Raw genomic sequence first — 25,886 nt, 5'->3', positions numbered from 1 at the left:
TGTATTGAAACCCAAATGGTTAATTAGGTTTTGTCTTGATGATTGACAGTTTAGGGATCGGTCAGCCAGCAGCCAGAGATTTATTCGCGGGACTTCAGAAGTGAGAGGTGGGTCTCCTCACCATACCAATGGGTCGAAGGCACCAAAGTCGGCGCATTATTTGCTATGTGGTATGCTAGTTGATTATGAGGTATGTGGTATGCTAGTTGTATTTTTGATACTTGCATGAAAGACCTCAGGGGGGTTCCCAAGACACTTGGGTGTAAGACCTTGGAGGGTTTCCATGGCATCCTAAGTAAAGACCTCAGGGGGTTCCTGAGGCACTAGGGTGTAATACCTTGGAGGGTTTCCACGACATCCTTAGTTAAGACCTCGGGGATTTACCGAGGCATTGGGCTAAGACCATGTGGGGGTTCCCATGGCACCCGGAATAAGACCCTGGAGGGTTTCCAGGGCATCCTTATATGTTTGTATGTATGGTTTATATGGTAGTTGGGCTAAGACCATGTGGGGGTTCCCATGGCACCCGGAGTAAGACCTTGGAGGGTTTCCACGGCTTCCTTATATGTTTATATGCATGGCTTATGTGATTGATATGGTTTATGTGATTATGTGGATATGTGGGGTATGCTCTTGGGAACTCAATAAGCTTCGTGCTTATAATTTTGTTTATGGTTTCAGGTATCATCGGTTTGGAAAGGAAGGGCTCGGCTTGATCGCAACGCACACACCCGTGTTTTCCGCAATATGTGATTTTGGGACGAACTCTGATAAATGTTTTAATTAACAATGTTTTTGGAATGCTTGGATTTAAAAGATATCTGTGTTTTGACTATAATAAAAAAATGAAATTTTTACCCTTGATTTTTTGGTCGTTACATACAACCTCGAATGTAGTTGTAAACCATTGGAAGTAAGGCTCCTCTCAGTTCTCGGATACACCTTTTGTCATTCGCTTCTTCCTTGTGTCGATCTACAGTTACCCTTCCATTTTGAGCAGCAGTTCAACAACTTCAACATCATTTGCATGGTATGTACCATTTTTGATTGGACGCAACAAATCTTCATCGATTCTCATCAAATAATCTTCTATATAACCCCACCATTGATCATAATACTTTGGAAGCAACATCGAGGTTTTTGTGGAAGATCTAAGTAGATTAGCGTAGTTCATTATCGTGTTCACATTCATGTTTGCCATTGATCTAATTAGAAAGAACAAGAAATTAAATTAAAATGAAATCAAATCAGATTGGTTGAATCTCGATTGCAGAATCATAAAATCTCAAACATCGTTCGAAGAAAAACAATTGTCAAATGCGGAAATTGTTGAATTCATAAAGATTGAATCAACAAATGAAATCGAAATAGAAATTCCCCAAACATTTTGATGATTCCAGTTCTGATATCACTTGATGAGACAAGAATTCAATCAAGTAATGATTTCAGTAAAGTAAATGAACATGAAAGGTAAATGAATCTGTTTAAGCTCAATATGGTCTGGAAGTAATCAGGTTACAAGGTTTGATAAGAGTTTCGAAAAAGTGATCCTCATAACCTAGACTACAATACTATTTATAATACCCCCAACAAACTCAAAATATACTGATAGACTTCGACATTCAAAGTGAAACTATAACCGTTTAAGCTCAATATGGTCTGACAGTAATCAGGTTACAAGGTTTGATAAGAGTTTCGGAAAAGTGCTCCTCATAACCTAGACTACAATACTATTTATAGTACCCCCAACAAACTCAAAATATACAGATAGACTTCGACATTCAAAGTGAAACTATAATTGTGCTATCTGAAATGCATAGATATATCGCAGGTATGTAACCTTTGATATAGACTACAAGAAAACTATTTGACACCCATACCTCAAGACTTTGATAGCGAATATCTTTACAACAACTTGTACTATACAATATCCTTGGCCACCAAAGCACTGGTCAAATTTTCCTTTGGAATACAATCATCCAAGACCTTAAAACTTCTTTTCTCCCCAGATAGCTCCAAAAAATCTTGGATTTTCTTTTTAGTATCTTCATGAGCAGGGAAAACTTCATCAAGTTTAGGAACTATCCAATATAAATTAAAAAGTTAAAGATTCGGAAAGAAATAGAGAAAAACAAACAACTTGTATCTTACCCTTTATCACCAAATCTTTGGATGGAGAAAGATCTTGGCCAAGAGAAGAAATGTTGAAAAAGAAATATCACTTATTCCAATCATGGTTAATTGGGAAACTTTTCAAAACCAAATAAGGTTTTGAAGTTTTGATCTTAATAACAATGCGATAATACCTAAAAGCATGAATGTTATAGACAATCACAATCTCAGGTAGCCCAAGATTTGTACCTTCAGACTTATTCATATGATGAATCCAAAACAAGATACGCCATACAAATGAAATAACTTAAGCATAAGCAAACCTAGTGATTTCAAAGAACTCTGAGATCAATAGAGGAGAGGTAAACGATAACCCAATTGGTAAATGGGAATTCATAGAAACATGTCCAAGTAGGGGAAAGGTAGTCTGATCTCAATAGTGATTCATGAACCCTAAAAATAGTGCCTGAGAACGAGTAGGATTCTTCCCCATAGTAAACTTAAGGGCGAACGAAAAGAAAAAAAAATCATGTGATTATAGCCAAAGGAGAACAACCCAACTTTATATGAGGGTTTGTTCCTATCATCTAGCCATGTCACATCATAGTCTGCTAGGAAAGTTTCGTGCCTATAAATCTTCAATCAACCAAGATCCTGGATTGAAGATTTATGAGAGAAATTTTTACGGGTAGCATTTTCATCTTATTATTTATATATCTTGAACTTGTACTAACATCCCGGGCGAGCCCAATATCTTGAAATAATTACTATCTTGGACTGCCCTCGTGTTTCCTGTGAAATTTTATACAGGAACTTAAAGATTAACAAGAAAGGAATAGACCAATTCAAACCACACATGGTCAACGCTTCATGAACGTTGAAGACCCTCATGAAAGCGGTTCAAGCAAAGATCAAGGAGAATCATAAGAATGTCAGAATTATAGTTATTGTTATGTATATAAATACTAGCTAATCGATACACACAGAAACTTCCACTTCACTTCCACTCACATATCCTAGTCCAAGATTATCATAGAGAAATTATCTCGCCCGATGAACCATTAAAAGATTGACTACACAACTAGGAGCTTCCTTTGCCAGTGTAAGTCATAAAGGCTTATGGGTCGTCAGAGTATTTAATGAATATGGTCTTCCAATTCATCTATGTCTTTGAGTAATGAGCTCACACTAGCAACATAATTCACCAGGCCGTCTAAAATGATCAAGTGTTGTCACCTACTATGTGGGGTGACCAGACATACTGCTAACAGTTGCCTGATCGGGACCCACCATTTCTAGTCATCTCGTACGGAGCTACCGTACATCGACACCTGATAGTGTCATGGAACAAAACTTTATTCTCTGTTCCTAGATTACGCACATTTTCATAATGAGAGTACCTAATATCAAACTTAAATGAGCTAGGTATCTTCCATAAGTCCAAGTTTATCCCTAGACTAGATTACAATGTTTGTAACCAACTTTTAATACCAACTCTATTCTTGGGTGATACTAACCTATCTTAGTGTAAATCTATTTCATAAGAGTATTAGGTATTATTAATCATTTATCTCCTCAAAAAGTATACTTTTAATATAATTATATAATACTATCCATTTATCCTAACATAAAATAGAACCATATCTGGTTCGCACATAGCACGTTATGTGTGTGTGTGTGTGTGTGTGTATATATATATATATATATATATATATATATATATATATATATATATCCTAATATATAATCCAGACAATAAGCACATAATTCACATAGGACTTCCAACAGATAGTTAATATCTTAATTAATACTTATATTAAATCATGTTCATGAAAGGGACTATGCACTCACTTGACTTAGGTGGGTGACTGGCGATCTGGGCAGCGTTTCGCACAACACCTTAGATATTCTTTGATGTGATTTAAGTAATATTAATACAAAGCTTTAGTCTAATGATCCTGGAGAATAATAATAGTCCATGTCCTCACTAATCTCAATGTCTACATCAAGATCTATCAAGCAAGGATCAGCCAAATAGGACAGTTGGGAGACATGATCATTTCGGCATAATAGCTTTTTCTTAAATCCAACAACCAAGCCAACGTGACCATTCTAGACACCTTTCTCATAAGTAGATAAATCAGTATAACGATTAGGAATTACTGATAAACCTTAATTATAGATTCATAATGTAATGTCCCGAAAATCATAGGATAAAAATTTCATTTTTAATATAATCAAAACACTCATTTATCCTTTATTCAAACATTTAGAAGTATTTCAAAACAAAACAATTATCAGAGTACATTCCCAAAATCACGAGTTTGCGGAAAACAAGGGTGTATGTGTTGCAATCAAGTCGGGCCCTTCCCTTTTGAACCAGAAGTACCTGGAACCACAAACCACAAACTGTAAGCACAAAGCTTATTGAGTTCTCCAAATACCATATACAAAACATAACATACAAATCATATATATCAACATGAAATAGGAGGTGCTATGTGCCAACCATAGTCTTGCCATTATGCCACGAGCCGTATCATGGTCTTTCCTTGCCAAGCCGGGGACCAAAACCCTGGGTCTTACAGACAAGTTCCAGGAGCCACCTCCTGGTCTTCCATGCAAGCATCATAAAGACAACTAGCATATAATCTACAACTACTTATCTACTTAAATGCTAGAGTCCAAACTCTGGTCTTGCATACAAATCTGCCAGGAACCACTTCCTAGTCTTTCATGAAAATGCCAAGGTCCACCCCTTGGTCTTCCTGTAACACATAAGCCAAATGGGCCGACATTGGTGCCTTCGACCCATAGTATAGTGAGGAGACTCACCTCGACAGCTGAACCCATAAATAAATCTCTGACTGCAGATCCGCTAGAATTCCCGTGCTATCAAACAAATAACACCCAATTAACAATTAGGTTCCAATCCAAATCCAACAATCCATATATGGGGTAAAAAGACCATTTTACCCCTCACCTAGTTTGGTCCAAGACTAAGGCCCAAACTCCCAATCATAAAGGCCCACAAACCAATAATCATCCAAAGCCCACATATGGCCCACTTTTCCAAATTGGGCCCAAATCCTTACATGGGCCTTACCCTAAAGCCCATTAACTTTTCCCTAATCCAAAACACATATTCTCAGATGGCCCAACAAAGCCCCAAGAACCCAAGCCCAAAAGATAGCCCAAACCGAAGCCCAAACATACAAGGCCCAACCGACCGAGTACGCGGGGCGTATAAGCACGTACGTGCAGTGTACTCGCTTGGAGGCTTGTACGCTAAGCGTACTTGCTTGTACGCCCAGCGTACTCACCCTATTTAGCCTAAACTTGATTTTTCACTTAAACCATTAAGACAAAGTTCCAAAACATAGATCTGATTTCCTTGAGCTGGATTATCACGTAAAGTTGCCAACTGTACGTCCATAAATGGCTAAATGAAGCTCTTAAGCTTAAAAGGGACTTAATAGATGACTTAATGCATACATGACACCAAAATTCACATAAATCTTGCACCTTTATGCTTAAGGATACCAAAACAAACTCAGATCTGAAAGAACAAGCCCATAAACAACCCAACTCATCCATAGGCCCAAAAAGGAGACGAAAATCACAATGAACTAACCAAGAAGAGATCTAGACATATACAAGCCAAGATGCAAATGTGATACCTCAGAAAGCTTCCCCACAAGATGATGATTCTGGATCCAAAGCCTTTCTAGTAAACAAAACAACTTCAAGCTTCTCTTTTTTCCTTCCTAAGGGCGAAATGTGCACCAAAACCTTCTAATAGCTCAAGAACACCACCAAAAGGCTAAAAGGGTCGATATAGGGTTTTTAGGGTATGGAGGTTGGCTTAGAAATGAACAAAAGAGGCCAACATAAAGCTTTTATAGGGTACATTACGAAAATTTAGGGTTTCTTACTCACCCTCGTACGCCCAGCGTATTCCTCGTACGCCCAGCGTACGAGGCCTCACACCCCGATCCATACTCCGCACTACGCTAAGCGTATGCCCCACTACGCATGGCATAAAACCCTTCGCATCAGTACGCCCCGCGTACTCCCTTGGTACACCCCGCATACTAGGGTTTCTCCTCAAACCCTAACTTATTCCGAAGGCCATAACTTCTTTGATACAACTCCGATTCCGACCATCCTTATATCCATGAAAAGGTATCGAGAAGCTCTACCCTTTTATTAACTCATACTTTCCATAAAGTTTCCCGAACAGAAAATCCAATTTCCATAAAATCCCACAGCTATTTTACCAAAATACCCCTTGGATCCAAAAACCAAATTCGAACGCTCGAAACATCTACATTTCATCACCCACGCCCTATGTGTAACGATTCAGAACAGGGCGTTACAAATATCCCCCACTTTACTTAGATATCGTCCTCAAAATCAGTCCTTACCTTTCCTAAAACGCCAAACATCCTGAGTAACGTTGCCACAAACCCGAGTATACCACCGCCTTCCCAAGGCAACCGAATCCAACCCTAGCAAAACTCACCAAACCCGAAGAAGAACGAACCCTTAATCCCTTGCAGAAAACCACTTCTACCTTCCTGTAACCTGGAATCTCAAATTGGTCTGACTTCCCGACAGACCGCCCACACTAAACCACTACCATGCCAAAACCTCATTGAATTCTAGACTTAAACAATGCTCCCAACCCTTGATTATCTTAATGCTTCTGATGAGAACAAAACCACTGACCATTCATTGATGTGGAACACTTTTACTTGATAGAAGGCTCAGATAATCCTTCGAGTAAAAGATTCATCCCTGTAACGGTTAGACTCAAATGAGAGCTGCACAACATGGTTAAATCAACCACTATGAGATTATTTAATCCAACTGCAAGCGACTTAGCATATGCCTCGAATAACAAGCGACTCCACCCAAGAATCCCAAATCACTAAAACCGCCAGACTCATTTTGCTGCCCCCGAGCTACTTTCCAAAAGCAGTCGAGACCTCCCTGGTCCCAACTTGTCTGCCAACCAACTGAAACACCGAACTCCTACCTGGTTGCTGATTCAAAAGGCACACACACAGTCACTCCATGCGAATTCCGAAAGAAACCTCCTTTGGCTATAATTGTCCAAACCATCTAGCCACCAAATCCAATGCTAAAATGAATGCTACATGACCAACTGTAGGCTTACATCATACCCGGTCTCCAATGACCTACTACTTCCTGATTCCAAACATGATGTGGGCCTCCCACAGTCTTACGAACTGACCCACCCTGGACCAATCCATCTGAAGAAACTCGTGACCAATCATGGATTTTCCACACCCTCATTGTTGCACAGGGACTGGTGAATGTTATGGGTCACCCCACAGTCTTACAACACTCCCATACTAACTGCCAACTAGTGAATGCTACGGGCCACCCCGCAGTCTTACAACACTTTTACACTATCTGCCAACTAGTGAATGCTACGGGCCACCCCACAGTCTTACAACACTCCTACACTATTTGCCAACTAGTGAATGCTACGGGCCACCCCACAATCTTAAAACACTTCTACTTTGCCAAAGCCACTGCCCATGGTCTTACCGCTCATCTATGAATCCATCCCTACACAACCAGAGTCGAACATGCACCCGACCAAGCGCCCAAGCTGGACTCGAGTCATGCCTGGAACCCCACCTTGGGTTCACCGAAAGCCTGATATCCTTCACCAAAAAGGCGCTTACCAACTGTTGGGAAGTTTCCCAAACTCCTAACTCGCACAATCCTCAATCCAGACAACCACTTGGGCAACCTTCCTCCCCGGCGAGATGTGAAACTCATCCTAGTTTCACACCTGAATCCGCTCTCGGATATCCGAACGGTTCTCCCCCACTTTGATTCGACTAAGATCTTACAACACACAAGATTTTAAGGATTCCCAATCCAGCTTACCCTCCAAGGATTGAACCGCTTACAACATGCGCTTACCCATGCTAGTATTCCATTACTAGCCAAACCTAAAGACTACACAACTCCTTGAAGACCAGATGAACACTCCCTGAAATTCCATCATATCTATACTAATGACAACACCCAAAACTTTAGCAATAGGCCACTTCGCTTGGCACTCCCAGTGGCCAACCAAGCACAAAAGCTAATACCACGGAACCCTAACGATACTGGAGAACTAACACGCTGAACCTGACCATAGACCTTCCACACGATACCCCGCGAACCGATATCGACTAAGAACCAGAATAACAACCGAACATATTGAAACCCACTCAACAAGATGCAACCCCTTCTGACCCACTAATGATTCATGGCATGCAAAAGGCATATAATAATTCTTAATGATACGACTCAATCAATAACAGGGAATTAAACCAAAAATGATGCTTACCCAAACCGATACAAAAAATCCAAACAACATAAATACTGATAATAACCGAAAAAAAGCAAAAGATAACATACCTAAGCGTACGCCCCACTCCGCATGGCGTAACATAAATACAAAAATTCCACCCCGATCCGAACTTCGCACTACGCTAAGCGTACGCCCCATTCCGCATGGCGTAACACCCGTCGCATCAGTACGCCCCGCGTACTCCCTTGGTACACCCCATGTACTAGGGTTTCCCCTCAAACCCTAACGTATTCTGAAGACCATAAGTTCTTTGATACAACTCTGATTCCGACCATCCTTATATCCATGAAAAGGTATCGATAAGCTCTACCCTTTTATCAACTCATACTTGCTATCAAATTTCCCGAACAAAATCCAATTTTCCATAAAAGCCCGCTACTATTTTACCAAAATACCCATTGGCTCCAAAAACCAAATCCGAATGTCCGAAACATCTACATATCATCACCCACACCCAAATGGCTAACAATTCGGAACAAGGCGTTACACATAATAACGACTATGACTATAATTAAAAGTTACACTTAACATGAACTAAGTGCAGGTTAACTTACAGAGGTACTTGATGAAAACCAGAATCTAAGCGCGCAGAATATTGACTCGGGATCTCCTAGTCGAAGGCTATTACTCAGTCGAGTACTCAGGGGTGTCGGAGGGCTTTGCCGCAGGTCAGAAACGAGAGAAAAATGGCTTAAAAGGTAAGATCGCTCAAGAGAGAAAGTGCGTAGGGGTGTGGAGGTGAAGGAATATACGAAGCCGACTATTCATACGTAAGAAAAACCTTGCACGCCGCACACTCTAGATATGCGTACCGCACACTAGGTCCTGGGTGGCTCCATTGGGCTTCTACCAGGTGTCGCTTCGCCGTTCGCCCACCTCGCCCCCTACTAGAAGGCGACACATGTCATACTCTTATGGAACCACGTTTCGCGTTATTGTGGGGCCATGTCGACGAGTCTCTCGGAGGAAGCGGTTCCCGACCATGCCACGTGGCACCCTCTCGTGGTGCCACGTCATCAATGCGCGCGGGCACTTTGTTTGTGCGAATTTGCTTATTTTCAAAATGTCGTAACTTCTTCATACTAGCTCCGTTTTCGACGTTCTTTATATCCCCAAAAAGCTCTCGACGATATCTACAACTTTCATTTAGAGTCTGTCGTCTAATTTTGAGTTTATTTTTAAAGCTACATTTTTAACAGGCTTAGGCTGTTAAAGTCCGTTAAAAATTCATAACATTCTCATATGATATTCGTTCTTGACTGTCTTTATATCGACAAAACCATATGGATGAGATCTTCAAATCTCTTGTATATTGTTTTTCATAACAATCAACCGATCTCTACTTCGGTTTTTGATTTGTATACTGTTGCGCTGAAACTTCGAAAAATCATAACTTCCTCTTACGAAGTCAGATTTGGACGTTCTCTATATGCACGCTCTCGGTTTAACGATTACTATGACATTCATTTAGATCACTTAGGCTAAAAAGTAATCTATCAAAAATTCACTTCTAACGATATGCAGAATTGTGCCGGTTTAATTGCGAATCTTCGAAGAAACATAACTTCTTCATACGAAGTCAGATTTAAACATTCTTTATATGTAAAGAACCCTTGTTACATACACTATAACTTTGGTTGAGCTTATTTATCTTAAATAATATTCTATAAAAAGTCAGTTTTATAGCTTATTTTATTTACTTGACTAGCTTGAATCTACGGACGTTATAGTGTGTATACACACACACACACACACACACACACATATATATATATATATATATATATATATATATATATATACACACACACACACATAAACACTAAAAAGCAGGCAACAAAGATATAACTTAATTATAGTTTTAGTTTGGAGAAGGATATATGGAAATCTTACCTAAAGGATTAAAGGACCTCCAAAGATTGCAAGTAAAGAAATAAGTGTAACCAAGTTTGAATTTATAGCAGGACTTGAACATAAATCACAACCTTTGAATATTTTAAAGTTGAACATGTACAATTTGGTCTTGAAAAAATAGCCATCATCACCTAACGATATGATTTCGAGTTTAGAAATCTCCACCTTCCATGATTTCAGAATGGAAATTTCTTAGAGCAATTGTTATGGGATGATGAGTTTTCGTCCAACCCTAGATCCCTTAAGGGTTCTAGAACTCCTGATTAACCGACTATTGAATAATGAATATTCAATATTTTAATTAATTAAACTGTTAATTAATTACCAAAATATTTTCCAATTAGTCTCTAATTAATTATTAAATCGTAACAATTAATAAACAAATTTCTCTTTTATTTATTCTACTCAATTTGAGTCTTGAGGGCAACGCAAAATGACTCTGCTATTATTATAAGTATTAGCAATAGTTAATTACTTTGGACACTTTTTCCAACAAAAAGATCAAATTTACTCGAAGTGTAATAACACCAACAAAGTTGTCATGAAGTTTAATGCCATATTTATGAACATGAAACACGAGTGACAAAGTGGTGAAAATGATGCAACAATATTGAATAAAACTTTAGAAGTTTACCGAATTTTTAGAGTTTTGGAATATTGTGAAAGAGTCCAAAAAATGGGGTGAAGTAAAAACTACGGATATAAAGGTGGTTTTAGATGAACCAAAACATATGAAACCATCCATAACCAATCGTCGGATATGCATGTCGGGTTAGACCTCAATAGAAGAAGACCCTATTGAGGTTTCAAGACCTAACCGTCCAATGGGAAGAGACCAAACAAAATGAAAGGACTAAGGGTCATTAGTAGTTCAAGTGATCAACTAACAAATGAGTCCGGCAACTTAAAAAGTACTTTGGATTAATACTTGAACATTGCAAAAAAGAATGAAATATCTAGTGACATGAAACTCCAAATAAAAGATGTGACTTAGATGAACGCAAATTGACCTTAAATGTCAAATAATGGACTTCACAAAAGTATAATATATATAGGTTTTATTTTTATATATTTTATGTTTTGTAATATTAATTTCTATATTTTATTTTCTAATGTTTAATTTGTAATTTTCAGTTCAAGTTAATAATTTTTTTAGTTTTTATATAATTAATTTGTTTAAACAAATATAAAAGAATTCTTGTTGAAACCACCCATATATTCTAAGATGCTGAAGAATTATGTAAAAAATATGTCAAAAATGAGGTGACACATGGTAGTGGTTTGGCAAAATGTTGAAGAATTGAGAAGCTGTCCTTTTTTTAATAACATTAATAACAAACCTAGTTCGTTTGGATCAATTATTTGTAATATTAATAAAAATCAGTTACATAACTTTAACTTGAATATTCTCATAAGAAATTTTATTATTAAATTTTTAATGCACAACCAAATAAGAAATTGTTATATTTTATTTGATAGACGTTTATATTAGTTCAACTAAATCGAAAACACGGTCATGTCAAAAATCACCTTAACATTTGAAGTTCACAAAATTTGTACATAACCCTCCTATAATCAGTTAATTGTATAAAGTATAAACTCTTATAAATTTCATCCAATATAAAAGTTATTTTTAAGATCATCTTAGACAACTTTGTCCCACCTTAAAAATCAAAATGATTCAAGCTCAAAATGAAAAGGATAAAATACTATCGGGAGTTGCTAATAAAACACTAATTGGACACCCCATTGACCACTTTTTAAAAAGTCAACCTATAATTAACTACTTATAATCAGTTTTTTCGGAAAACAATGTAATTTCAACCAATAAAAATATTTTAAAATTAAAATAAGGTGTTTATATTGTAAAATGAAGTGTTTTTTTAGCCAACTCCAATATGATAATATCATATGTCAATTTGGGTGAATGGAAATTTCTTGTCTAGATTTGTTAGAATACCAAAGAAGATAAGCATTGGTGTGAAGTTTGTAAAACCAAAATGAACATAAATGCTAGATTTGACTATAGATAGTCAAAACATAACTTTTGTTTGAAAATTGTCAAAAGTTTCACAATAATTAAATTGGCACACACAAAAGCTAACCTCCCTCTCGCCTTGAAACAAGCATTTGACGACTTTGTTTCACACTCCACCCTACCATCTCATTTAGGTAATTCCTTTCTCAATAACCCAGATTCCTAAAAACAGGAAACTGTTTATATAATAACTTGTGCACCATGCATTGGTGCTTGTACATTACTCTAGGTTTCAAGATTGTTGATCTGGAAATAGTACAAGCTCAATAAAACCACCACCTACTCCTCTCTGAGAAGAACAATTTTCTTTAGGAGCATTCACTCACTAAAATACAATAGCAAGTAGTAAACTTCTTCTATCCTCACAAGCCACAAATACAAATACAAATATACAGCCTTTTTACTTTTGTGACTTTGTTATTTCTTTCACTTCTTTGTTTCTCCTGCTTTTATTGTTGGGTTTCTGCTTATCTTGCATTTCCATCTCTGGATTTCTTGTAACTCTTTCTCTCTCTGTTCCGTGCAAGAAAACCCCATGGAATCTGGCTGATTATTTGGTGTTTGATCCATTATATAGACCTTTGAACCAAAGAAACCAGACACATTCTACTTGTAAAGGTAACATATCTCATAGTTTTTTATGCTTTTTCGGTTCTTGATTATGATCGAAATCTGGTTTTGTTGCTTCATTTAATGGGAAGTGAGAACATTGCGTGCAAATCTCAACTGGGTATCTCTCTCTCTCTCTCTCTCTCTCTCTCTTTTTTTCACCTTCTTTTGAAAATTTGATTTGAAGATGGCATTGGATTTTGAAATGGGGGGTTCATTTAGTTTTGATTTTTGTGGTTTTAATTGAAGGAAATTTGTGGGTATTTGAGATTTGAGATGGGTGTGACTGGGGATGGAAATGTCTTTTCACTTCACTTGCTTTTCCTTGATTCATGATTCTTGAGTTGAATTTCATCAAATAAGGAGGGTTGTTAGCATCAAAACTCACTTTTTGTGCTTGATTTGGTAAAAAGGTTGGTTCTTTTTCAAGATCTCATGTGTGAATCCATCTTTCGTTCTTAAAGTTGGGATTTTTATTCTGATTTATGTCTAAGTAACCCATTTTCTGGTAGTCACTCAACTCTTGTCAAATTTCTATTCTTTAATTGGGTATTTTATTAAACAAATCAAGAAAATTTATATAAACCTCATGTTGTCAAAGCCCTAGTCTTCGTCTAGCTTTGATTAGTCACTTGACTTTTGGCCACCAACTACTCTTCGATCCGAGCTCTTTGAAAACACAGGTCAAGATTTGACCTTTTTGACTTATTAACTCAAAAATGCTTGTGAAATTCTTGTAGCCATCTTTCTGGATTAACTGGTTTACAAAAATCCCATCTTTTATCTCCACATTCTGGAAAGCTAAATAACGTTCCGTATATAACCATCTTTGACTGCGAAGGTCAAATGAAATAAACTTGAATATGAGAATTTTGTATTTTGAACTTATCAAGTTTTGACTTTGGGGAATGGAAACCCTTCCATTGAATCAATCGAGCTTTTTTCTTTCTTCAGGGGAAGTAAGAAATGGAAGCAGGGGTGAATTATAGGAACTGGGCAGATCTGTTGCCCGATGCACTTGGTTTGATCTTCAGCAACCTTTCTCTTCAAGAAACTCTCACAATCGTCCCAAGAGTCTGCAAATCATGGAATCAAGCAGTGTTGGGTCCTTACTGTTGGCAAAACATCAACATTCTTGACTGGAGCTACCGGTCAAACCCTGATCACATTGACCATATGCTCCGACTCCTTGTTACCAGAAGTGGTGGCGCCCTCCGGGAGATCACTGTCTCCGGCATCCTCAATGATCTCACTTTCTCATTTCTCGCAGATCAGTAAGCCACACAAACCCTCTGTCTCTCCCTCTCTTCATAGTTTAAAATTTACATGAGTTTGAACGTGAGATTTAAAAGTGATTTTCATTTATTGCGATCAAGTTATTTAGTATACTCAAATAATAAGTTTGATACTTGCTGTAACAAAACCGACATCAAGGGTAGTAGTATCTTACCTTTAATTTCATATAGTAGTATTACTTTCTATAAAAATCAGAATTTGCCAAATACACCTCATCAATTAGCATTATTATAGCTATTATTGTATTTATACATAGTCTAGGGACTATTCTTGTCATTAGACTGTTTTCTTTCTTTTTCATGTTTAGGCGTGTAAAGTACACTGATTTCTCGCGAGTACAATATTCTGTTAAACCTTCGGCTTCCCTTCTTTATCATTCCAAGCTATTATTGTATTTATATATAGTCTAGGGACCATATTGTGATTAAAGCTTTTTTCAAGTACAATAGTAGCTACATAATCATAATAACGCTAACAACTCTCATTTGCTGATTTTTCTTTTTCTTGGGCACCCCAGTTGTCGATCACTACAAACACTCCAAATCCCAAGATGTAACATAAGTGATACGATTGTGGAACAAATATCTACAAAGCTATTGGCTGTAACCTTCATGGACTTAAGCTACTGTCGCAAGATAAGTGCACGTGCACTATCTGCTATCGGAAAATCCTGCAAGTCTCTGGTGGGATTCCGGCGAAACATGCATCCGATTGACATCCAAGAGCGGCGGCCGCAGGCGGAGGAGGCGGTGGCAATTGCCGCCACCATGTCCAAACTGAAGCACCTTGAAATTGCGTATAACTGTGTTGACACCAAGAACATTGTGGAGATCATTGAGAAGTGTAAGGAGCTTGAGTTCTTGGATGTTAGAGGGTGTTGGGATGTGAAACTTGATCAAGATTGGCTGGATAAGAGGGCTGTAATGGTTAAGGTGTTGGGCCCACATGTTGTGGATCAGTTTGAAGGTCATAGTTGCTCGGATTATTCGGATACGGATTCGTTTTATGATTATGCGAGTTTGGATGATGGGCTATGGGATGATGATGATATTGATGATGATGATATTGATGATGATGATGATGATGAAGACAGGGTTGGAGGGAGGTTAGAACTTAGGTTTTATGAAGGGTTTAATGAGAACTATAGTAATGGTTGGGTTTGAGGGGTTCTGGAAATAGTAATGTTATATTCGTCTCAACTTATTTATAAAAAAATAGTAATGGTTGGGTTTGAGGGGTTCTGTTAAAAAATATTTTTAAGAGACACTTGACGCAATACTGATAAAAGTCTAAATGTGTATTTAGACTTTTATCTGTCAAGTGTCTGCTAAAAAAAATAAGTTTAGAAAGATATAACATTACATTACTTGCTAGAAACCGCATGTTTCTAAGTACTTAAAAAACTTTTCTTGTATGTCGATTATTATGAATGATGTTTGAAGTTTTGTTTATCTTTGTAAGTGGGAATTACTTTTCCTAGGGCAAAAATGATTGAATCTTGAACATTATGTATTGACTTGTATCTTATGCAGTAAAAGTTATATATTGTTATGGTACTTTTATCACATCGTGCATTTAATGTTGTACATTGTTTTGGCCTTTTGGGATCAAAGAGACCCATTCCATTTCCAACAATATTTGATAAAGCTATGTTGATTTGTACTGCATGCATTACAAGTTGTAAAGTGGGTAATTACTCATTGTAGAAGTAGGGTAACTAAATGTCGATAAAGTTAGACTGAGTTGTATTTTGTGAAGCAAAGATTGTACATTTCAGTTTGAAATGGCCCTAGTCTTATTATATGCAAATCATATTCCCAAAAGCTAAAATGACCCGTGCAAAACAAATAATTGTACTGCGTTTCTCAGTTGTACAATATTCTGAAATCAAGTGGACCCAAACAAAAGAGCTGATGTCGTATTCGTTTGCACATTGTGCATGTAAAGTTGTAGCATACTCTAGCTTTGTTAATTTAAGCTAAAGATGTCTCATCTTTCTATTTTGATAAAGCTGGAAAATGGTATATTTGTACTTATTAAGTCGTACACTGCTTCTGAATTTAAGTACGTAATGGAATATATATGATAAACTGTTAAAATGTATATTTTCGTAATTATATTGTTTGTTTTTATCAGTTTAACTCATAAAGTTGAATGTTGTTTTGAATTGAAAATAGATTTATCGGACATGGTAAAACGATATAAAACGATCCATGCCATCATTATCTAAGAGGTTGGTCGTTAAAATAATGTATATTGTCGAAATATATTTAAACGTGGCTGTATGATTTGTTTTAAATATAATTTCCTTATATACACCGATAAAAGTGAAACATGATTGTATAATTATGTATTTAAACCTATATATGATATTTGTACTAAAGTACTAAACTAAGCATAAAATACACATTTTCAACCAATACTCAATTTATATAAAATTTAACATTGTAAATGATAACATCAAATACCATAAAATATTTTGTCATGATACTAACTAGCACACTTAGTAGAAACTTTGTCTATTTAGCGAAAGTCCTAACTTTGTCTATTTAGCAATAGGTCTAGCGTCCATCCACTCCAACATAATATTAATAGAGTATTTTTATCATAACACCCATATGTCTTGCTTTATTAACTTGATTTGAATTGATTATATACGAATAATTTATTATTTGGTTATATGTAATAATATAATTTATAAAGTTATTATTATCATAAAAAATGTAAGACCATTTTTCAAAAAGCTAATAAATATAATAAGTATTTAAAAGATATGTATAGGTTATAAAAGTAGACTTTAGAGTATTTTTGTTATAAAAATGATGTAATGAGTCATAATTAGCACCACTTTTTACAACATTTTTACTACAAAAATGATATTACGGAAGATGGTTTCAAATATGCGTTGTAACTCTCTATTAATAAAAAAATATTTCATAGAGTATATAATCATATTTTGAGAATTCATATAACTTGGTAAATAAACATATATAAAAACCAAATCTAATTGACGAACTATCCTTCGTTACCGCCCCATGATTCTCATATTCCTAATTGACGAGATATGCCCAGTTTGTCGCAAGGCATGTTTGGATACCTTTGGGGAACACGCGGTTCATTGTAGAGAGCTCCCTGGTTTCAAGTATAGACATGATGTGGTTCGAGATGTTCTCTTTGATGCTTATCGGCGTGCTGGTATTTCTGTAAAGCTCCTTAACAGAGGCGGTGGAGCTCCTTAATAGAGTCCAACGAGTCATGCATTCTAATGTCATATCTCCTAGATCCACAAATGTTGTTTTCAAAAGAATTGGTTTTGTCATCCAGAAAGGATAGCGGTGCAGCTTGTTGCCCGTTTGTCTTTAATCGATATGTATTGAACTATAATATTTTGCTTCTTGTAAAAAAAAAACCAACATCAAATCTAATTTACATAAATATATGTTAAATACATATTCCATTCTTGAAATTTGATAAATTCATGGATTTTTTTAATACATTCTTTTTAATGATTAGTGTTCCAAAATATTATGGAAAATATGCTTTTCTTTATTAGAAAAATATGATTTTCACGTGTAAATTTGGATGTATGTCATTTGAATGGATATTCACAAAAGGAAATAAAATAATAACAAATCTTTTCTCCGTTTATCAATTTGGTCAAGTTAGAAACATTCCATTTCAATGTCCTTTGTTTACTAGGTTATAACCCGTGGAAACCACGGGAGGTAAGTTAAAAATTTTATATAGACCAAAAAAATTAATAAATGTAAAAAAGCATTTGATTGTGGATGGTAAGTAAGTACAACTTTATTTGATTTAAAAAAAAATAAACATAAAACTTCAACATAGATTTTGAAATACTTCCTTGAACATAACATTGGAAGTTTTATTAGTCAAATTATTATCCTTATCTAAAATTAATAACTTCAATCCTTCTCTGCTCTTTACTCTAGATAAAGCAACGTATAACTGATCGTGTGAGAAAACCGGTTCTCGCAAAAACAACCCAACCCTTTTTAACGATTGACCCTGACTTTTATTTTTGTTGTATGAAGGTGTTAAAGACAACCTTGAAATAAAAACTCGATGCCCAATGTTACTTCCAAATATAATTTTCTAAGTTTTCTCTTTTCTTTAGCCTGACTATAGTCCATATTGTTCGTTGAATCTGCAAAAAAAAAGGTTTAATATTTATTGTTCATGACTCAAAACAATGGAAACAATTGTTACAGATATTAAATAATACATAAAAACTCAATTTATTACTCTCGATATTTAAATCACCCAAATAACACTTATCAAGTTGACATGTTTGAATCTAAAAAATACATAAAAACTCAATTTATTACTCTCGATATTTAAATCACCCAAATAACACTTATCAAGTTGACATGTTTGAATCTAAAAAATACATAAAAACTCAATTTATTACTCTCGATATTTAAATCACCCAAATAACACTTATCAAGTTGACATGTTTGAATCTATTAATTTACTATAGTTATAAAAAAATTAACAATAACCATAGATGTCAAATTACATATTAGTTATATTAAATAATACATTCAAATTCAATGTATTATTTTTGGATATTGAAATCACAGAAATAACATATCTGAAGTTGCCACTGTTTTTTTTTTCTTACTTTATGGGTCAAACAAACTATTTGAAAATTGAAAATTAACAACAAAGAATTACTAAGAAGCCGAGCCTTGACAAACAAAACACTCCGGCAGGCAAAGAAGAAAGCAACGACGGCAATGAAGATGTAGAGGGTAGCGACGGCGGCCGATTGTGGAATCGGCAACTCACTGCGTGCTAGGTGAATAAAAGGGTAAAAAATTGAAGACTCGATCTGACTTTTGTGGTAAAAATTATCAATTTGGTATCAATAATGATTTTTTTTTTCAACCTTAGTGGCGATTTTGGTTTTGAAAAAGGAATGAATAGATAGTATAGAAGAAAGATACCTGGATGGAGGTCAAAATCTGGAAAAAAGGTTTTCAAGAATTAATGGCTCTGATGCTGCAACACGTTTGAAGAAGAGGAATCAAGGTAAAACCTAATTTTTTTTAGGTGATTGAACTTGAAAATCGAAATTTGATTTTTCAGTGTTAATGTGCATAAAATTCGAAATACAGCATGTGAAATTTTGGTTTTATATTTGATTTCCCGCTTGGTGTTTTATCATGTAATTTGAAATTAACAAAAATGATGATTTTTTAAAAATAAGTCAGTGTTCATATAACGGGGGTGTATAAAATGTAATAAAATCAAACGATTATAAAATGGTATAATAGGAATTTTTATTATATGTTTGTTTGTTAGGGTTAGGATGCATCTTTGTTTGCATTAGGTTGAGAAGAAACTATCACAGTATAATAATTTCAGTGTTAATTTTCTCTAATTTATGTGTTTATGAGCATTTAGAAATTTCAACTTATTGTGCTTCAATTAGTTCAGTATCATTACACAAGTTTACACAAACACTTTGTAGTTCACAAATTTCCATACGTATAGCATTTTCTTGTTAAGGTAGCAAATAAGGTTTTCCTTAGGCTTTAAATATGGGTATCTATGGGAGAATTTCAGTTAGATATAACAATATATCTGTATTAGAAAATCAAAAATGATGATTAATATGAGCACTTATTCCCAAAGGGCAGATCCTTCACTCCTCTAAAATTCAAAAGAGATGCCCTCTACGCATAGCTGGCATTAAGATAATCGATTTCACTAAAAATCACCAAAATGACCAAAAAGGTAAAAATAATTGATTTCACTAAATTTTTTTTTACCTTATGTTAGGATTAATTAGATAAAGTACCTCTAAATGATGTAAATATAAAGGAGTTATTTGTTAGACAAAACAGAAAACAAAAAAGTCAATTAAAGACTAAAATACCACTGAGACCATTTTCTGTCCAACACAACCATGAAAATGTCACCCATCTGCCCATTTTGCCCTCCATAAAAAACAAAAGTAAAAAAAAAACAAAAAACAAAAGTAGGATGCTATTTTATGCAAAAAAAAAACAAAAAAATAACATAAAATCACCAAAATGACCAAAAAGGTAAAAATTATCGATTTGTTCAATTTATTTTATATTTATAGCTTCAATATCTTCAATTTCTTTTATTAACCAAAACTGAAAAAACAAAAAGCTCTCCTTTAGACCTTTGAGGGGGTAGTTTTATGACATTCGTTAAAAATGATATCATAAATTAAAAAATTAACTTATTTGCAAAAATCAATGGAAATGTAGAATGAAATTACAGAAAGATCGTCCATTCCAGAACTTTACCAGCTTATTTGCAAAAATCAATGAGGGTTTGATTGGAACACCATTGAAATTAATTTTAGGGTTATTTTCTGTACTTTAAATCGAATTTATACTTTTACACATTTCAATTAACTTGAATCATCCAAAAAGTGGATACTTCGCCCACTGTTTTTTATTTCTTACTTTATGGGTCAAACAAACTATTTGAAAATTGAAAATTAACAACAAATATGTTTGAATTTTATGAAAAATAAAAAAGATTAACTACACTGATTATAAACATGCAAAAAAAAGTTTATGTCAACGCCATGAATTCATAAACAACATTCAGGTAATGTTTTAATAACATAAAATTTGACATCCAAAGTAAAAATAAAAGGACCAGAGTGGTATTTAGTGGTGGAACTTTCAAAATTAAAGTTGTCACCAAAAAGGTAATCTGTGCATCAAAACACACACATTCAAATACAAAAACAATATCAACATTGTTGATCATTAGCAATCATACTGATCATCAATTTCTTGTTGTTGGGTACACTTTTAGTAACAACCCATCACACTTCAAAGAACATCAAAACACAAATAACGAAAGTAAAAAAAGTTAATAAAAGACTAAAATACCCCTGGGACCATTTTCTGTTCAACACAACCATGAAAATCACACTTCAAAGAACATCAAAGAACATCAAAACACAAATAACGAATAATGATTTCACAACAGATGTTTTTAGCAAACAGAACTGCATTGGTATTAATATATTTTCACAAAAAGGTTATAAATTTTGAGTTATGAAGATGAACTCACCAGATTTCTTATGTCGACAATATGCAGAAATCGTAATATTGAAGATGAGAAAGAAGAATTATAATTGATAATGGGAATGGATGTTGAAGACGACAAAGCACAATATAAACGAAGTTAGAATATTATATTGAAATTCCTGATTTGTTGGGATTCATTTAAATCTTGAAAAGAGTTTAAAAAAGATAAGATTTGTAGTCAATGAAATTGAACGTAAATTGTTATTGTTTCCAAAAAAACATGGATTTTTAATTTGAATTTTGAAAGTTATATGATCCGAAAATGAGAAAGCTGAAAATAAATCGGGATTTTTCCTACATTTATGCAATTTATGCAATTTTTTAAGTTTTATTTATTTTATAAAATAGGATTAAATGCATTAGATGACACGTGGCAGGTTTGCAATGTAGAAAGGGGACATGTGGCAAATTATGGGTTTTGTTTATTAGAGGAGGTAGATAACTATTTTTTATTTCTTTTTATAACTATTTGATTGTCATATGAAAATGGGATAATGACTTAAAAGGGTAATATATTTTTTGAATTGTATACATTTGGTCACTGAGTTTTTTTTCGTCCACATTTACCCCTTCAACTTGTTAAACTGTACACATTCAGTCCTTATGACCGGTTACTCCAGGTTAACCGAGAAAAATGACTTAATAAGGTAATATATTTCTCATTTTATACACATTTAGTCCTTAATATTTTTGTACACATTTAGTCCTTAATATTTTTTTTTGTTTCAAAATAAGTCATTTTTGTTTTTGTACTCATTCAGTACTTATGAATGATTTCTTTAGGTTTTTTCTCACGACATCTTACGTGGAACAATCATTGATGAAGTGTGTGGGACTGTTGATGTTTATGTGCAACGTCTCATTTTCATAACAAAAAATTTTCATTTTTAAATAAGGAAAAAGTCCCTAATTAAAATCCATTATTAAGAAAAAACGTTTATTCCAAAATATATTTATGGAAAATCAGAGTAATATAAGAAACGCGAAATCCTCAATACTGTTGATGAGTGTGTACAATCATGCCTTCGCCCTCCCACGATCAACGATAGAACCTGAAAACATAAACAACTGGGTAAGCACAAAGTTTAGTGAGTTTCCCCCAAAATAATCGATACAACAAACATATTATCATGCATAACGAGCCCACACTCATCAGATTAGAATACCTTTGCCCAATTAGTCATCAGATTGGAATGCCAACATGCAACAAGTCCAATCAATCATCGGACTGGAATACCTAGGGTTTGTCGGCATGTCGCCTTAACCCAACTGCTCTTCTCGAGCCTCCGTGACTACGGCTTACAGCCGGCCCGCACCAGGTATCTTGGCCTACAACATATAGCAGGACCACCTCAACCTATCCCACCACCATATGGCTATCCCACGTAAGATGTCGTGAGAAAAACCTAAAGAAATCATTCATAAGTAATGAATGAGTACAAAAACAAAAATGACTTATTTTGCAACAAAAAAAAAATATTAAGGACTAAATGTGTACAAAAATATTAATGACTAAATGTGTACAAAGTGAGAAATATATTACCCTATTAAGTCATTTTTACCGGCTAACCTGGAGTAGCCGGTCATAAGGACTAAATGTGTACAGTTTAACAAGTTGAAGGGGTAAATGTGGACGAAAAAAAAATTCAGTGACTAAACATTTTGAAGTCCCAAACGAGAGTGTTTTTTGTTCAATCATCTATGTCTCGGTGAAAACGAGAGAAAGTTTCAAATTATATAACAAAAATGTTTAGCTTAAAATCCGAAATAGGGGCATTTTAAATTCAGTGGTTATTTTGGTAAATAAAGAAAAGCTTGGTTATTATCTTAAATTCTTTAAAAAAATATATATATGGTTATTTTTCTGAACATCACTTATTTTTATGTACATTCATCACTTGGTAAATTTTAATGCTTGTTATATATCAATAATTCAATATATACAGATATGTATATTTGTTTTTCGTTTTACCTCTTAAGGTTAGCGAAAATAAAGTTAAACCCAAAGCAAGTATGTGTTTAATTTTTGTGACAAAACAACATTTGAAATTGCATTTGATGTTTCTCAAATTCTAAAGTAGCACCACCTAGTTTAGAAGTCACATGATCAGATGTGATTCAAATCTCAGAATCTTTTAATGATATTATTCTTTTTTGTTATCTGGTGTTTGTCTATTCAGATAAAACAGTGGGGACGTTTTGGTCCTTAAAATTATTGGTGTTCGTATATTTGTTATGATAAATCAAATAAAATTATTGTAGTTTCTAAAAACAGCAAAATCAATTTATTAGGGACGTGCACAATGTCATTTTAGGCCTAAACCAAACCGAAAACCAATTGCTTCGGTTTTTTGAAATGATAAAACCGTTAGGAGCGTTTTTTTTTTCTTCCTCTAATGGTTCGGTTTTAACGGTGCGGTTTCGGTTTTATCCCAGAAATATGAAGTGGTACGATTTTATAGGTTGGTTTTGTTTTAAAATCATTTTTTTTGAATTGACAAACTAAAACTAATCTACTCTAAATACCACATATTTATGCTAAAGTAGAAAATCAATTTTATTTCTTATTCTTAAACTGTAAAAAAACCCATGTCTAAAATAATTAGTTTTCACGACTAAAGTATGGCGTATGGCCTCAACCTCGTATGACCATAAGTCAAATGTATTAAATAATAATTTATAATAATATATCATATATAGTTATTTATTATCAGGAAAATATCTCAGTTTGCTTCCCATATATGGGTTACGGTTCTGTTCTTCGTCACGGTGTGATATGGTTGATAAAGTCTGATCGTTTAGGTGAAAACCACATCAAACCGTATAGGCTCAGTATTTATGCAAAATTCTAAACCGCATCGACTGTTATTGTTTCAATTTGGTTTGTTTTTATCAATTTACTTTTTATTAAAGGATATTCTCGTTTTTAGTAAGGATTCCCCTAAAGGTGGTTCACAATTACGGTGAAGATATAAAGATGTCTTGCCTTGCATTCTTAAGCAATGTTATATTACCCAATTTTGGCCAACATTTGATTAAAACCCCCAAGATATGAATTTGAGACATCCTGTATGGGGGCCCAAACCTTATCCAGTAAGCCGTCAAGGCGGCGATGGTTGTATTTTTTTTTACTATTCGGTATCGATTGTTGTGTATTTTTAATGTTCGGTTTGTGCTCACCCCTACAATTTGTTGGAGATTTAAGTTTTACCGATGATTTGAAGTAACTTAAATAAACATGAGTGCTAATGTGGGTTAAATAAACATGAGTGCTAATGATTTGAAGTAACTTAAATACAAGATATGAGTTGTAACATACACACTTGTATATAACATGAGTTTGATATCCCTTTCCAAAAAACATGAGTTTGATATTGAACATGACAAAAGGTTGGGTTGGGGGGTAGCCCCCTTTGCGAGGTGGCGTTGATCAGAGGGGTAGCGCCCCAAAAGGTCTACGAAATTTGGAGTCGAAATGTTGTGGAAAAACATGTTACAAAGCATAGATTATTAGAGAAAATACGAAATTTACTGAGGTTAATAGGATGTTTCCGCAACATTATTTGTTGATACCTAGAGATTGCTTCCGCAACCAAGTTGTCTCCATAGCAAAGCTGTTTCATTAGCTAAGTTATTTCCACAGCCAATCTACTTTCGGAGCCAAGCTGACTGCCACCGAAAGGATTGTTGATTCACTGATGATTTCCGAAAATTAAGGAAAATAGTTGCAACTTCTAGATAGACAAGTGTAACTTTCCAAAATCATTTTGTTAATCTTATCCATATTACAAGTATAAATAGAAGTCATACTTAAGATTTTTGGACTCAAGGCGAAAAATTAAGCAATTCTTATACTTGTATTATCTTTCAACTTCCAATTTCCGTATAGAGGAGAGCGATTTTGATTTAACATGTGGATTTTGGGTCAAGAACCCTAAATTGACATTCCAGGCAATTATGTGTGAGATGACACTATTTTTGGATAGTTGACTAAAGAATGTCAAAATTCTAATTATAAATGGAATTATGAAACTATTTATGAAATTGATTACAATATGATAAACTAAATGTGTTGATCGGTATTGACGTCAAGCATGTTCAATTATGATACATGAATTGTAGGCGTCTAACTCCTTCTTTGTCAAGCCCTTGCTTAAAATTAAGTATAAAAACAAAAATAACAATTCCATCATTTTACATTATTGAAATCACATTCATCTCAAATGTTTGCCCAATCAAAATATGAAATTGGATTTCAATTCCATTTCCGCATTTCCACCAAAGAAATTTTCAATTCCAATTAATCTAGAATTTGTATATAATCAAAAGTTGAGTTTCATGACGAACTAGATAGTAAGTTACCAATATGCCCTTCTCCCTACCCCTAAAGGCCTAACCACCTCTCCTT

The 25,886-nt window shown here is 34.7% G+C and overlaps 1 protein-coding gene across 5 annotated transcripts; it reads left to right on the top strand.

Moving 5' to 3' along the window:
- The first annotated feature begins 12,780 nt into the window (after nucleotides 1-12,780).
- Nucleotides 12,781-15,606, top strand: FBW2 (F-BOX WITH WD-40 2). Of its 5 annotated transcripts, XM_079066914.1 has the most exons (5): nucleotides 12,782-13,085; nucleotides 13,169-13,197; nucleotides 13,326-13,489; nucleotides 14,031-14,350; nucleotides 14,890-15,606. In XM_079066914.1, exons 4-5 carry the CDS (start codon nucleotides 14,043-14,045, stop codon nucleotides 15,533-15,535), a joined length of 954 nt encoding a protein of 317 aa, XP_078923040.1. In that variant the 5' UTR covers nucleotides 12,782-13,085; nucleotides 13,169-13,197; nucleotides 13,326-13,489; nucleotides 14,031-14,042; the 3' UTR covers nucleotides 15,536-15,606. The 5 variants fall into 5 exon arrangements, with proteins under 5 accessions (XP_078923045.1, XP_078923040.1, XP_078923023.1 ...); XM_079066919.1 differs by lacking the exon at nucleotides 13,326-13,489 and having other exon boundaries at nucleotides 12,781-13,085; XM_079066897.1 differs by having other exon boundaries at nucleotides 12,782-13,197.
- Nucleotides 15,607-25,886: the final 10,280 nt, after the last annotated feature.

The sequence above is a fragment of the Lactuca virosa genome, chromosome 1 (genome assembly GCF_052849685.1).
Source record: "Lactuca virosa cultivar CGN04683 chromosome 1, Lactuca_virosa_CGN04683_v6, whole genome shotgun sequence".
Taxonomy (NCBI): Eukaryota; Viridiplantae; Streptophyta; class Magnoliopsida; order Asterales; family Asteraceae; genus Lactuca; species Lactuca virosa.
This window is presented reverse-complemented; position numbering and strand designations above follow the sequence as displayed.

What these genes read in the sequence shown, in the direction of transcription:
- FBW2 (XM_079066919.1), top strand. Translation starts at nt 14,043, where the DNA reads ATGGAAGCAGGGGTGAATTATAGGAACTGGGCAGATCTGTTGCCCGAT. An exon ending in TTCTCATTTCTCGCAGATCA is followed by an intron (nt 14,351 to 14,889) that starts GTAAGCCACACA and finishes TGGGCACCCCAG; the next exon opens with TTGTCGATCACTACAAACAC.